Consider the following 14805-nt stretch of genomic DNA (forward strand, 5'->3'; position numbering starts at 1 on the left):
TTAATTTACAAAAGTACCTCTAAAACCAGTAAATGAGTTTAATGGATAAATAAATCTGCTTCCAGTGCTGTCCTGCCTCTGTGTGTCAGCCCTGCGACAGACTGGCGAGCTGTCCAGGGTGTACCCCGCCTCTCGCCCTATGACAGCTGCGATAAGCTCCAGCAACCCTGATAAGTGGAAGCGCGTCTATTTAATGCTTGACTAAATAGAACCTGACTTGAAATAAATGCTCCTAAACATCATAGTCCTGCCGTTTGTGATGCTCAGCGGCTTCCTTACCTGGATTCTAACCTGGATTTGAAAGGATGGAGGAGGATGTTGGACTTCTGACGGGTGTTCAGAATATAATCACTGTCTGCTTTTACCTGTCATAAATCACACATGATGTTTACACTGAGCATGTTTTAATCTTACTTCAGTCATTCCTCTTTTTATCCTGTAAACTTTAAGTGTTAAAAACTGAAGAAACCATCAAGCCTGAAACAGCCAATCAGCAAGCTGCAGAGCCGCGAGACGTCGAGCCGACAGAGGCCGCGCCATCCGTGACTCCGCCCAGACAGAGCGAATCAGGTACGCGTGAGCAAGTCTGCTGAATGAAGGACAAATTCAGTCCAGTCACCTGAAGGAGAAATAAGTTTGGGAGCAGCAGATCAGTCATACAAAGTGTTTGAGCTGGTGATAGAATAAAATAAGGTTTAAGGTCCAGACCTGCAGGTCTCTGAAGAGTTTAAGGCCGCCCGAGTCGTTTGTCACATGAGGACTAACCTGACTGACAGAGCGACAAACACAAAATATAAAAGCATGTAGTCGACTCCACGTGGCTGAAAGTGAAGCTGCTCTGTGTGTGGCCGCGTCGTATCCACAGCACCTGTATGAGTCTGAATGCTCACGTTACCTGCTGCCCCACACACCTGTGAGGTCACTGATTGGCTCCCTCACCTGTTGATGTCATGATGGTAACATTATGGCTTCTTTCTGTGTGTGTGTGTGTGTGTGTGTGTGTGTGTGTGTGTGTGTGGTTGGTCCAGCTTCTGGATCTCAGGATGTGGAGTCTGAAATCCAAGGTTGGTGCTGCTGCTGCTGCTGCTGCTGCTGCATGCCTCCACCTTCTCCTTCTGCCTCTGGATGATGACATGTTCACGCCTGCATCTGTATTTCTGTTTACATTTCACACGTTAATATGAAGAACAAAAACACAGCAGTTATCACTGACTGACACCATTTTCTGTTGAATATTTGCTTTTTGTGTCACTTTCCTGGATTGTAGCTTTTAAAAAGATGTAATCAAACAAAGCTCTGAGTGCATCAGTGGAGCGCTGCTCCCTGTGCAGCTTTGAAGCACACGCAGAAGTTTATTAGTGAGCTCTGTGACTTCAGTCCTCCAGGGGTTTTTAAATAATGTGTTCAGCATTGAAGGAACAGGCCGGCTTAACAGAACCTAAAACTAGACTTTTAGATGGCAGTTATGGCAGTGATGGTTATCTTCTGTGTCTCTGCTTCAGGCACTGAGCAGGCGTTTAGCCGATCATTAGACCCAAAGTGAATAGAATGAGCTGTGCTTAAGTCAGAGACATGAGAGGAACAGAAAGAGTCTTTGTTTTGCTGCTGTTTAATGACTGCTGCACGTTAGAGCTCTGAAACTTAAACCTGCCACGTTTAGTATCAGGGCTGGCTGCAGCCTGATGCAGACTGCAGCCTGATGCAGACTGCAGCGCTGTAACTGTCGTTCATGTTAGGCTCTATGAAGCACACTCCTTCTGGGCAGACTCTGTATCGAAGTTAAGGCGGACTGCAAATGAGAGATCGATGAAAATGTCACACTTTGTTGTTTTTTAAGCCAAACTCTGGAGAGATAATCGGCTCCAGACCAGGATATCCACCCAGCAGGTTAAAAGAGCCGCCACACACCTGCCACCCATTCATCTTGTTGTTCGTGACCTCGTAGCTGCTACAGTCCAGATGTGGCAGGTCGCCCTCTGCTGGAGGAGTGAAGGGACGCTGCATCGCTGCTCTGCTTCTTCTTCTCTGCATTTATTCCGTCAGTGCAATGCATGATGGGACCCCGTGCTTGGGTAGTGAGCTTCTGTCCTGTTCGTTTCATCAGGCATGAGGCTTGTTTCATATTTGGAGTTTATTAAGACTACAGTGGAGCGAGTGACTTCAGACAGCTCACACTTCTGCCTCTTCCACACATCTTTGTGTGTGTGTGTGTGTGTGTGTGTGTGTGTGTGTGTGTGTGTGTCTGTGTGTGTGTGTGTCTGTGTGTGTGTGTGTGTGTGTGTGTGTGTGTGTGTCTGTGTGTGTGTGTGTGCTTTAACTCATTTTACTGATTCTCCACCTCTAGCTGCTGTGCCCCTCCCTCCGCCAGCAGAGGACAGCTTTGTACCAGGTCAGTTAAACAACCAGGCGGGTTTAAAAAAAGGTTTCTTATTCTTCTCGAGCGGGTGGAGGGTCAGGGTGGAGGTTTAAAGATGGAGGTGAAAGGGAGGATATATGGGACAGATGGTGATGAAGATGATGGAGCTTGTGTATGGAGGTCCTTCAAAAATGCCCCGAAATGGAAAACTGTCCTTTTTCCTCAAACTAGCTGACAGCATGTGGAGACCCAGAAATGAGATGATTGATAAACTGAGAGGATCGATTAGTGAATCGTGTCCAGATTAAGGAACAGAGCGAATCTGTTGTCAGATCTTCAAACTCGTGAAGGAATCATTTTGAGTTAAAGCAGCTGAAACATATCAAAAGTTTACTTCTTAAACTTCATAATGAAGGAAAGTGTGATTGATCTAAACGAGTACGTTTCATTCGGCCAGCTTACATAAATGTGACATTTCACTCTGTACTTACTTTCCTGGATGTAATTAGATTACTTAAAGTATTTTGGGCGTGTGTGACCACGTGATCACGAACAATCATAGTGACGTCTGTGTCTTTGTTTGTCGTAGATGATCCTCGGGAAAGCATCGGTCCTTACGGTGAGCGGCCTCTGTCTCTCTGTGATGTCACTAAACGTTACTTCCTGTTAATCGCTCTTTTTCTCGTCCTCTTCTTCAGGCGATGAAGCCAACACGATTGACACCACTGGAGGTGAGACAGCAGCATGTGAGGGCAGAAACCACGATGGTTGGAAGTTTGTGGTAAAAGATAAAGACGATGATGATGGTGGTTTTGTTTCCTGTTGCAGTTCTGCTGGCCGAGCGTCAGACTCAGGAGAGCTCCGGTGAGTCAGGCTCAGATTACTGCTTCTACTCATATGTGCATGTTTTTAGCGTTCAGCCTCTTCTCATGTGTGCTGATGTTCCTCCGTGTGGTGAGGATGTTGTTTCAGGGAGGCCCGATGGAGCCGTCCTGCTTTACTCTGATTGTTTGATTCCTCAAAGTGTCTCCAAGACGGAGATCTCAGAGATCCCTGTATGAAAGAAAGTGTGCGAGATCGAGTTTGATGTCTTCTCTTTGATAGGAAGTATTGTCTGTAATAAGCGATCCGTTATTTAATGTCATGAAATGAGATTAACGTGTTTGTCCACAGCTCTGACACTGTGGAGTGTGTCATGCGTGAATCTGAATCACTGACTTTCTGTCCTTCAGTGGAGTTTGCAGAATACGTGACGAGCTCCAAGCTGACACAGGAAGCAGGTATCTGCAGCACAGGCTTCAGCCTGAAACACTCACTACAGGTTATTTTTACTCTGATAGACGATGTTGTGTTTTCACACACACCACTGAGTGTTTTGCTTGACTGTGACCCACATTTCCCGTATGTCTGGGGTAAAAACACCTACGTGTTTTTCTCTTTTGCATCTGGCACAAACTCTCTGCATCTCATGAGCAGCTTTTCCTCTTCCTGGGCCAACACATTTGTCAGTGACACAGCTGAGCTGAAGTGGCCCAGATGAAGACTCAGTGTGTCTGCAGCCGCTTTCTGTAGTTAATCAGTATCTGAATAATTGGCCAAATTAAACAAAGCGTCTCTTCAAACAGACGCAGTGAAGGAGCTGGAAGTTACACATCATGACCAGTATGGGGCTTGAACCCACGACCGTGGCGTTATTAGCACCACACGCTAACCAGCTGAGCTAACTGGCCACTGCTCTGTGCTCGAACACTACCTGTGGAAATATCCAGTGTGACTGTTTAACCTGATGACATGAAGCTGTTCACCGATCGGGTCGTTTATCAGAATCAGGATACTTTATTGATCCCAGAGGACATGATGTGGTCGCAGTCGCTCCAGGACAGTCGGAGCAGTAACGGACTCAACTAATAGTTTCGTTAAAGTTACAAAATATATACAAATAGCTCAATTATAAATATCCAGAATATTACAGAGATTAAATATATATGATTAACATTTCACTCTATTACTGGCCTTGTTGATCAGTCTATTCAGTCTGTTGGCATCTGCGACCCTCAACCTGCTGCCCCAGCATGCAACACAGCGGTCCCCAACCCCCGGGTCACGGACTGGGACCGGGCCGTGAGAGCTGATCCGGGTGTAAAATTTATGGTTTTTATGGTTTCCGTCGTTAACTCGGTTTCCCTGGGTCTTTTCCCGTGTTGTAGTCGTGCGTCTTATTTTGAAAGAAATATTTACGTGTTACCATAGCGACCAGAGAGCATTAAGGGGCAGAGAGGAGGATGTTCCTCTCATGTTGGTGCATTTCAGGAGGACGCTGCTAATAAAGTTACACAGTGAATTCATGTTTATTATTATCTTTACAAAATACCAGGTTCTGTCGTATCGTTTTATTTTGTTGCACCTTAGTGGTCGGTCTGTGAAAATATTGTCAGACATTAAACCGTCCGTGGAGCAAAAAAGGTCGGGGACCGCTGACATCGAGGATAGCATTGGCCACAACAGACTCATAGAAAATCCTGAGCTTTGTCCGACAGATGCTGAAGGACCTCAGCCGCCTCAGAAAATACAGACGACTCAGTAACCCAGTCCGGTTTAATCCGAGGGATTTATATGCAAATGTCACATGGTCCTCCTAAAGCTCACAAATTCATAAACAAATTTGTCCTGAAACTGTGTCAGCTGGGATAGACTCCAGCCTCTGCAACCCTGAACTGGATGGATGGATGGATGGATGGAGGGTGGGTGGATGGATGGAGGGTGGGTGGATGGATGGATGGAGGGTGGATGGATGGATGGAGGGTGGATGGATGGATGGATGGAGGGTGGGTGGGTGGATGGATGGAGGGTGGATGGAGGGTGGATGGATGGATGGATGGATAGATGGATGGAGGGAGGGTGGATGGATGGAGGGTGGATGGATGGATGGAGGGTGGATGGATGGATAGATGGATGGATGGATGGAGGGTGGATGGATGGATGGATGGATGGATGGATGGATGGATGGAGGGTGGATGGATGGATGGAGGGTGGATGGATGGAGGGTGGATGGATGGATGGATGGATGGATGGATGGAGGGTGGATGGATGGATGGATGGATAGATGGATGGAGGGTGGGTGGATGGATGGATGGATGGAGGGTGGAGGGTGGATGGATGGATGGATAGATGGATGGAGGGTGGATGGATGGATGGATGGATGGATGGATGGAGGGTGGATGGATGGATGGATGGATAGATGGATGGAGGGTGGATGGATGGATGGATGGATGGAGGGTGGGTGGATGGATGGATGGATGGATGGATGGATGGATGGATAGATGGATGGATGGATGGAGGGTGGATGGATGGAGGGTGGATGGATGGAGGGTGGATGGATGGATGGATGGATGGATGGAGGGTGGATGGATGGATGGATAGATGGATGGAGGGTGGATGATGGATGGAGGGTGGATGGATGGAGGGTGGATGATGGATGGAGGGTGGATGGATGGATGGATAGATGGATGGAGGGTGGATGATGGATGGAGGGTGGATGGATGGATGGATGGAGGGTGGATGGATGGATGGAGGGTGGGTGGATGGATGGATGGATGGAGGGTGGAGGGTGGATGGATGGATGGATGGATGGGTGGATGGATGGATGGATGGATGGATGGATGGATGGAGGGTGGATGGATGGAGGGTGGGTGGATGGATGGATGGATGGATGGAGGGTGGATGGATGGATGGATAGATGGATGGAGGGTGGATGGATGGAGGGTGGATGGATGGATGGATAGATGGATGGAGGGTGGATGGATGGAGGGTGGATGGAGGGTGGATGGATTGTAATGCCTGTACTATCCCCTCCTCTGTAACAGACATGCTGGAAAGTCATTTCCCCCGTTTTCAATAATGCAAAGAGAATTTCGGCCTCATCTCCACCTGACCTCTGACCTTTGGGCCGTTCTGCTTTAGAGGAGATTTATCGCTGCACCGACTGTTCACCCACACAGAGATCGTACCAGGGAGAGAGGATTTGGATAACCCACCTATGAACAGTGTCCAAATGTCCCTGAAGGCAGCAGGAGTGTTCGCAGCCTGCCTGAATCATAGCTCAGGGTGATGAGCAGAGTTGTCGACCTCTCCGTCCTCACTGACGTCTTTTGTGTCCTGCTTTCAGAGCCGGTCGTAGAAGCAGAGAAGCAGCCTGAAGCAGCAGCAGACGTGGATCCACAGAGTGAGACGCCCAAACAGACGGAGGCCGAGGGTGAGCTCGCCGAGCTCGCCTGAGCAGACACGTTTCACTAAAGCCAAATAAAAGGAAACACATGAGACGCCAACATTCTAGTTGGGTCCAGATTTACTGATTTATTCTGAGTTGAATGGTTCTGTCCAGAGGAGAGCGCCCCCTCCAGCTGAGCCAGCAGAGACATGATCTCTGCAGCGCCTCCTCCCAGTTAGACGTGCTTTAACCTGCTGCTGCTTTCCTTCCCCTCGTGCATGGATTATGCTTCATCAGGAAATCTGGGTTGTAGTTTACAACATGACTCCTTCCACCTACCTTTGAGACATTCAGTTAAACTGCATCATAATTTTAAGTTTGAAATCTCATCCTGCACCACACACCCGGACACAAAAACCAGACAAAGCGGCTGAAAAACAAAACCGTCTCCATCTTTGACGATAACGCTGTAATTCTGTGTCCGTCCAGGAACCTCAGAGAAACAGGCCGAGGACAAGCTGACAGAAAAAGGTACAAACTGACTGTAACGTGCAGATTTTCAGCTTCGTGCTTTTTATTTCTCTGCAGTTTTATCATCAAATCTTTTCCTCTCTGTTGTTTCTCCAGCAAAGAAGAAGAAACCAAAATTACTGAACAAGTTGGATAAAACCATCAAAGCAGAGATCGATGCTGCAGAGAAGCTTCGCAGGAAGGTACAAAATCTAAATACATAAATTACAGCTGCAAACAGCTGCACAGACGGCTGAGCCCGCCTGACGCTGCGCTCAGCTGTCTGCAGGTTTCCTTCACGATCATCTTCAATCAGACATAAAACACAAAGCTCATGTTCAGCCCTCAGCAAGCTCTCGTCTTCCTGACAGTTTGAGTCCAAACGAAACAGTCTGGTGAACCGCAGCATGTCTGGGAGACTCGAGCTGCAATCTTCTGCTCCTGAACTCGGACACAACCAAAGTCACTATCCTGAAAACCTGCTTAGTGTTGCTTTGAACCGTTCAGCCTCAGTTTGGTCTGTCGGTCACGTTTTCTTGCTGCAGTCGGGTATTGTGGTGCAACTAGGAGCTGTATGAAAATACCAAACTAGTTTAAAATCAGTCTCCTCGTTACATCAAACTCCACTCGGTTATCAGGGCTGTTAGTTCTGCTGCGACAGGCTCACAGTGCAGAGGTCACTTCCTGTCAGGGTTCTTCCTCCCCACGTTTGCCAGATGCTGCTCATTGAATGCCTGCAGCCTTTACACACATCTGACACTACCAGTCAGGAGTTTGGACACGCCTCCTCATTAAATGTTTTTTCTTTGTTTGTTATTTCCATTGTAGATTCTCACTGAAGGCATCAAAACTCTGAGTGAACATGTGGAGTTATGTAGTAAACAAAAACTTTGAAATTACTCTAAACATGTTTTGATTCTTATAAACAGCCACCCTTTGCTTTCATTACTGCTCTTCACACATTCATCAGGCCGCCACTCCTCGTGTTGCTTGGCCCAAACAACGTCTGCTTGTTGCTTTTCCTCACTCCTGGTTTCTCAGCAGCTGATTCCCACAGCCTCCTCTGAACATGCAGAGACGTGTCTGCTACTGGAGCTCTGTGTGGCATCCATCTGGGCTCTGATCTGAGCTGCTGTGAACTTGTGATTTCTGAGGCTGGTGACTCGTATGAATGTATCCTCAGCAGCAGAGGGACTCTGGGTCTTTCGTTCCTGCGCGTCCTCGTGTCAGACAGTTTCATCGTAGTCTTGATGGTTTTTGTGCGACTGCACTTGGGGACACATTCAAAGTTTTAGCGATTTTCTGGACTGACTGACCTGCAGTTCTTAAAGTCATGATGAACTGTAGTTTCTCTTTACTTAGCTGATTGTTTCTTCCCATGATGGGAATTCTAACAGCTGTCAAATTGGCTGTCAGCTGTGCACCAACCTGACTGCTGCACAACGCAGCTGATGGTCAAACCTCCGTTAAGAAGGCAAGAAACTCCACCACAGGACAACAGCACAGGTTTCTTTGCTGCATGATTCTACGTTGCTCCATATATTTGATGTCTCTACAATGTATCAACAATGTAGCAAGAAGTAAAATGATGCAAAACAAAGGCAACAGTTTAACGAGCCGCAGATCAAACAGTAAAAGAAGGCGGTAACTTTCTTATTCGTCTCAGGAATAAACATTCGCGTGTCTGGATCCGCGCCAACGCCAGCATTCAACCTGCTGAGGCTGTGATGTAATCAGTGTGTCTGTCCCTCTGTCAGGGGAAGCCGGACGAGGCGCTGAAAGCGTTTGAGAGGCTGGTGCAGCAGTACCCGCAGAGCCCCCGCGCTCGCTACGGGAAAGCCCAGGTATGCGACGGTCCCGCATCACGGCGAGCTGATACTGCGTCGGGCGCACGACATTAACACGGTTCTGTGTGCAGGCAGAGGACGACATGGCCGAGAAGCTGCGCAGCAACGACATGCTTCAGAGGGCCATCAACACCTACAGGGAGGCCTCCGAGCTCCCTGACGTGACCTCTGACCTCCTGAGAGCCACGCTGAAGAGACGAGCTGAGAGGCAGCAGTTCCTGGGTAACGCGCACAGTAATGCAACACAAATGTAGTAAAAGCAATACATATATGAGCGCAGTTACTAAATAATCTAAAGGCTCCGTGGCCAGTATGGGGCTTGAACACAGAGACCGTGGAGAGGCCGTGTACCCTTCCTGTTTCCATTTGACCTTAGGTAATAACCAGAGCTAACCCACCACACTACCTTTCCAGTATTCTGACTTCCTCTTATATTCTCAGGTCGGATGCGAGGATCTCTGGCGACCTTGGAAAGGCTGGTTCAGCTCTTTCCTGAAGACATCGGCCTGAAGAACGACCTGGGCGTCGCTCACCTGTTGCTAGGTGACAACAATGGGGCCAAGAAGATCTACGAAGAGGTGCGCGAATGGCAACAGCTTTAGCACACACGAGTTATTTCAGTTTTTTGTTTTGGCGGTTCTCGCCTTGTAAAGGTCTCTGATTGGCTCTCTGTTCTCTATGCTCCGTCCACTAAGGTTCTGGGAGTCGCGCCTGACAACGGCTTCGCTAAAGTTCACTACGGATTCATCCTGAAGTCAGAAAATAAGATTGCAGAGAGCATACCGTACCTTAAAGTAAGCACACACATTTTCATGTTTGTGTGCACATGTGGGACCTTCAGCGTGTGTTTCACCAACGTGATGGGGACTGTGTTACACATGGTCAAAGAAACCACATTTACTTTATGAAATACTAGATTTCAAGAAACAAATGGGCAAGAGAAAAGTGTTTCCTGCTCTGGATGTAAACTTTAAAATACACACAGTCTGCCTTTCCTTGTTTCCTGTCATATAAGATAAGATAAGATAAGATAAGATAAGATAAGATAGAACTTTATTAATCCCTCGGGTGGGTTCCTCTGGGAAATTCGACTTCCAAAAAAAGCACAGCAACGACCGAAGTTACAGTTACAGAATTGTTATATATATATATATACACACACACACACACACACACACACACACACACACACACACACACATATATAAATACAGAGACAAATATAAATAAAATATACAAAGGGGATAAATAGAATAAATAGGAATAAAAAATAAAAATACAAGTGAATTGCACATTTCAAGTATTGAGTCTATTGCACTGTTGACTATTTACAAAAGTATTGCACAAGGTATTGTACAGTGAGGTGCAGAGGCACTACAGCTTAGTTGTCCCCCCTCCTTTGTCCTCCTGTTTCCCCTCCCTCTCCCCTCCAGAGAGGAGTTAAACAGTCTGATGGCGTGTGGGACAAAGGAGTTTTTAAGTCTGTTAGTTCTTGTCTTGGGGAGAAGCAACCTGTCACTGAACAGACTCTTCTGATTGTTAATGGCCGTGTGCAGAGGATGCCCAGCATTGTTCATAATGTCCATCAGTTTCTTTAATGTCCTTTTCTCTGCCACTCTATATCTATATCTCCTGTTTCAAAGTTGGATGTCCACACTAAACACAGCCAAACTTTAAAGGAAAGGATATCTAAGCCTCAACCACGGAGAAATGTGAATCGTGCAGAATTTGAACGTCACGTTTCCCCTTCTCTCTCTCCAGGAGGGCTTGGAGTCAGGTGAGCCGGGAACCGACGACGGGCGCTTTTATTTCCACCTCGGAGACGCTCTGCAGAGGGTCGGAGACAACAGCGTGAGTAGCGCCTGCCTTTGAGATATTTCACTCGCATTTACAGGCCAGTTACACCTCAACACGTCACATCAAACCTCACAGGGATGCCACTGCAGCTGTGTTAACGACACGAGTGTGCGATCGCATCTTCACACCCAACTTTGTGAACACAGCAACCCGAGGCCTTCGTGTTATTAGTATCACACTCTGTTGGCCCATAGTGATGTTACTGCTCTCGTTGTTCAGGGTGCAGCACACAGTGAAAACATGGTGTCTGTTTCTGGGCCAACACAGTTGTCGGTGACGTAGCTGAGCTAACGTGGCCCAGATGAAGACTCGGTCTGGGTTTGAGTCTGCAGCCAGGGTTCTCCACATGTTCCTGTATTTAATCAGCGTCTGAACAATGAGATGCATGTTTTAAAAAAGCTTTTCTTTAAATCGAGACCCAGTGAAGGAGCTAACAAGCTATGTGAGGCTTAAAGTTACACATCATGGCCAGTATGAGGCTTGAACCGTGACCTTGGCGTTATTAGCACCACGCTCTAACCGTTTATTGTGGTGTTGTCCTGAACGCGTCTGTGTCTGCAGGCGTACGACTGGTACGAGCTGGGTCACAAACGGGGCCACTTTGCGTCGCTGTGGCAGCGATCGCTCTACAACGTGAACGGCCTGAAGGCGCAGCCCTGGTGGACGGCCAAAGAGACCGGATACACGGACCTGGTGAAGGTGCGCTGCCGGGCTGCCAGAACATTCACGTGTGCGATTTCGAGGTTTTAAACGTCGGCCATTTTCTGTGTGCCGCGTTCAGGTGTTGGAGAGGAACTGGAAGACCATCAGGGAGGAGGCTCTGGCTGTGTTGGACCAAAGCACCAGACACTTTGTACCCGAGGAGGAAAACCTGAGGGAGAAAGGAGACTGGGGCCAGTACACGCTCTGGCAACAAGGTGCACGGGAGATATTTTATAGTCCATCAGGTGTTGTCCTGCCTCTTATTACAGGTGTTACTGTCCCCTTTTTCTGTCTGTGGGAGGTATCAGGGCGTTTGTGTTTTTTACAGTTTTTAGATGTGACTAACAGCTGTGTTACTGTGTTTATCAACAATGTCTTTTCTCCTTTGTGTTCACGTTCAGGGAGAAAAGTTGGAAACGCCTGTCAGGGTGTCCCGAAAACCTGCGCACTGCTGGAGAGGTTCCCTGAAGCGACGGGCTGCAAGCGAGGACAGGTACAGGCTGTAAACACGGTTATTTCTGCGGTGAAGTTTGGGATTTTAACAGGCAGACTCACTGTGGGAGCCCCAAGTGGTCATTAGTAGAAGTGCAGTTTGTGTTCCTCTCGTAGGTTTAATAAACACGGCACATAAGCGGTGCGCAGGTGCGCATTCGCTGTCAGAATAGGTGAGCTGGCTTCAAACAAGTGATGAACGCACAGGGATGTGGTGCAGAATGTGCCGTGAGAATCCCACAGCAGCGGAAAAAAACACTGTTTTATATGCACGCAAACACGCGCTGCTACTTCTTATCTGGTGCGTCTTTTATTTTGACTGCGAATGCACACCTGCAGACCACTTATGTGCAGCCCTGTTAATAAAGGTCAGGCAGGGCTTAGGATGACATTTACAAACAGCAGGGGGCGATAGAGAGCAGCAGACGCCAGGGAAAAACCAATGAGATGAATTTTGACGCTGTTGGCTCGCCGTAGAATAAAAAGCTTTTGGTGTGAAGACGAAGGAAGGGGCGTGTCCTCTGCAGCGTGTGCTCTGAGGATGAGGAGAGTGTCTTCACTCTAAGCTGTGAAGGTTAATCCTGAAGGAACAGCTGTGCAGATGTGCCATGAATGTGATTTCTCGCAGCGTTTCACGGTCTGAGGCCACTCGCCGTGTTTGATCCGCTCTTCCTGTCTCCGTGCAGATTAAGTTCTCGGTGATGCAGCCCGGCACTCATGTGTGGCCGCACACCGGGCCGACCAACTGCCGGCTGAGGATGCACCTCGGCCTCGTCATCCCCAAACGTGGCTGCAAGATCCGCTGCACCAACGAGACGCGGTGCGCCGCCCGCCTCCATCGCTCCCGTCCTCCTCCTCCTCCATCATCAACCTCTTCTCCGGCTCTCTTCATTTCCTTTTTTCCTTCATCATGTCTTCCTACTCTCCTCGTTTTGCCTCCTTTTCTTCTTTCCTCTCCTTGATTTGTCACCTAATTCCTTCTTTGTCCTCTCTAACCTTGTCTCTTTTCCATGTTTCCTATCCTTGCTGTTTCTCTTGTTCTCCCCTCAATTCAACCTTTTATGTTTCCTTTTCTTGTCTCGTCATCTTTACTTTCCTCTCTTTGTTTCCTTCTCTTTTCCTTTCCTTACCTTTTGTGTTTGGTTCTTCTCTGCATGTCTCTTCTCCTTGTGGAGTCCTCCCTTGCTTCCTTCCTTCTGCCCTGTGTCTCCCCACTTGTCTCTTTCTTTATTTCCTCTTTGTTTCCTTTTCTTGTAACCTTCTCCCCTTCCTGTGCTTCTTGTCATTTCCTTATGTCCTCATTTCATCTCCTAGTTTCACCTCTTTCTCTTATTTCCTCATCACCTTGCCTCATTTCCTTCTGTTTTGCTGAGGAAACTCTTGTAAACCCTTCTTTTGCGTCCTTGTCCGCAGGGAGTGGGAGGAAGGTAAAGTCCTCATCTTCGACGACTCCTTTGAGCACGAGGTTTGGCAGGAAGCCGACAGTTACCGCCTCATCTTCATCGTGGACGTGTGGCACCCGGAGCTAACGCAGCACCAGCGCCAGACTCTGAGCCCGATTTAGACCGGCCAGAACCGGCAGGCGGTGGCGGGAGGGCGAATTGCAGGAGAGGATGGAGGCGGGGTTTCTTCTTCTTCTGTGGTTCAAACAGCTGCAAACACTGACAGTCTGTGTGAGCCGGGCTGAGGTGTCTGTTTGCTCGCGTGTGGATAAACTACTAAAGACGGTCGAAGGACCAAACATCAGCCTGAAGGATGGACGCATCGTTGTTCGGGGTCATACTACTGACTGCCATCAAACTGAACTCATACGGTACTCGATTAAACCGGAACGGACCAGATCGCCGCGGCATTACAGATCGTTCTGCTCTGAAGAAAGACACGAAACTAAAAGAGTGTGTTTGTGTGTGTGTGTGTGTGTGTGTGTGTGTGTGTGTGTGTGTGTGTGTGTGTGTGTGTGTGCTCAACGTAAAACACTAAAACGTCCGTCGAGTGGATTCAAAGCAGCTCAGTAACAGCGTGAAACAAGAAGCCTTAACTTTAGCTCGACCACGATGCATTTTATTTTCCATCCAGGCGGGTTTTTAATTTCACTCTTTCATCACTTTTGCACAATAACACGGTCACGCGGGGTGTCACAGAAGAGGATTTATATTTGTATTAAAAATAAAAACAATAAAAACATGAACAAGTCTCTGATTCTGTTTGTTTGTCTGACTTTCTTCCATTCCTTTGTTCTTCAGCTGATCTTACGGCGGCGGCGAAAGTGTTTGAAGGTGTGCTGGCTCTGGTTCCTCGTGCTGTGCTCCAGCTCGTCCGTCACGGGATTATTTTAATCCTGAAAAGACTGAAACCTGGAGGCTGTGAAGCCTGTGCTCTCCAGCCCCGTTAGCCAGGCGTACAAACGGCACATACCTTATTATGACTAAAGAAGGAAAAAAGTCGGGTTTACAGCCAAAAATAATTCAGTCGACCCTTCAAAATAAAAGACACACTGTCAAAATAAAGCACACTGAGCAGTTTTGGTGTAAATGTTTACTTCTTTACATTCATTGAAAGGAAATACATTACGTTGGAGTCGAGTGGAGATCGGGTGTAGCCCTGATGACGAATCGTACACACTGCAAAAAAATCTGACAAAGTCACCGTTGTGTTTTTTACAAATACTCGACGGTATGTCCAGAGAAAAATCATCGACCTGCATGTTAAACTGAAACCTGAATCTTCTCTGCTGCAGGAAGTGAATCGACTTCAAAAATCTCAGGATAACATTTTAGCCCGGTGTGTCACTTTTTTGCAGTGCAATAATACTAATAACAATAATATTAATAATA

The 14805-nt window shown here is 47.6% G+C and overlaps 1 protein-coding gene across 4 annotated transcripts in view; it reads left to right on the forward strand.

Annotated features, from left to right (window-relative positions):
* The window catches only part of unm_hu7910 (un-named hu7910), a 44024-nt gene extending 29877 nt beyond the window's left edge, over positions 1-14147 (forward strand). The window contains exons 5-24 of one of the 4 annotated variants that reach the window (XM_085363126.1): positions 451-570; positions 1029-1064; positions 2345-2389; positions 2946-2975; positions 3055-3087; positions 3185-3220; positions 3589-3636; positions 6522-6608; positions 7053-7094; positions 7191-7276; positions 8831-8917; positions 8992-9142; positions 9362-9498; positions 9616-9714; positions 10682-10771; positions 11339-11476; positions 11559-11694; positions 11881-11972; positions 12658-12791; positions 13385-14147. In XM_085363126.1, coding sequence (XP_085219252.1) covers positions 451-570; positions 1029-1064; positions 2345-2389; positions 2946-2975; positions 3055-3087; positions 3185-3220; positions 3589-3636; positions 6522-6608; positions 7053-7094; positions 7191-7276; positions 8831-8917; positions 8992-9142; positions 9362-9498; positions 9616-9714; positions 10682-10771; positions 11339-11476; positions 11559-11694; positions 11881-11972; positions 12658-12791; positions 13385-13535 — 1778 coding nt within the window. In that variant the 3' untranslated portion in view covers positions 13536-14147. The remainder of the gene's footprint in view (positions 1-450; positions 571-1028; positions 1065-2344; positions 2390-2945; positions 2976-3054; positions 3088-3184; positions 3221-3588; positions 3637-6521; positions 6609-7052; positions 7095-7190; positions 7277-8830; positions 8918-8991; positions 9143-9361; positions 9499-9615; positions 9715-10681; positions 10772-11338; positions 11477-11558; positions 11695-11880; positions 11973-12657; positions 12792-13384) is intronic. The other 3 variants (XM_085363128.1, XM_085363127.1, XM_085363129.1) reach the window with 3 other exon arrangements.
* Positions 14148-14805: the final 658 nt, after the last annotated feature.

The sequence above is a fragment of the Diplotaxodon limnothrissa genome, linkage group LG9 (genome assembly GCF_057381915.1).
Source record: "Diplotaxodon limnothrissa isolate DT_005_m linkage group LG9, D_limnothrissa_male_GT1.1, whole genome shotgun sequence".
NCBI classification, from domain to species: domain Eukaryota; kingdom Metazoa; phylum Chordata; class Actinopteri; order Cichliformes; family Cichlidae; genus Diplotaxodon; species Diplotaxodon limnothrissa.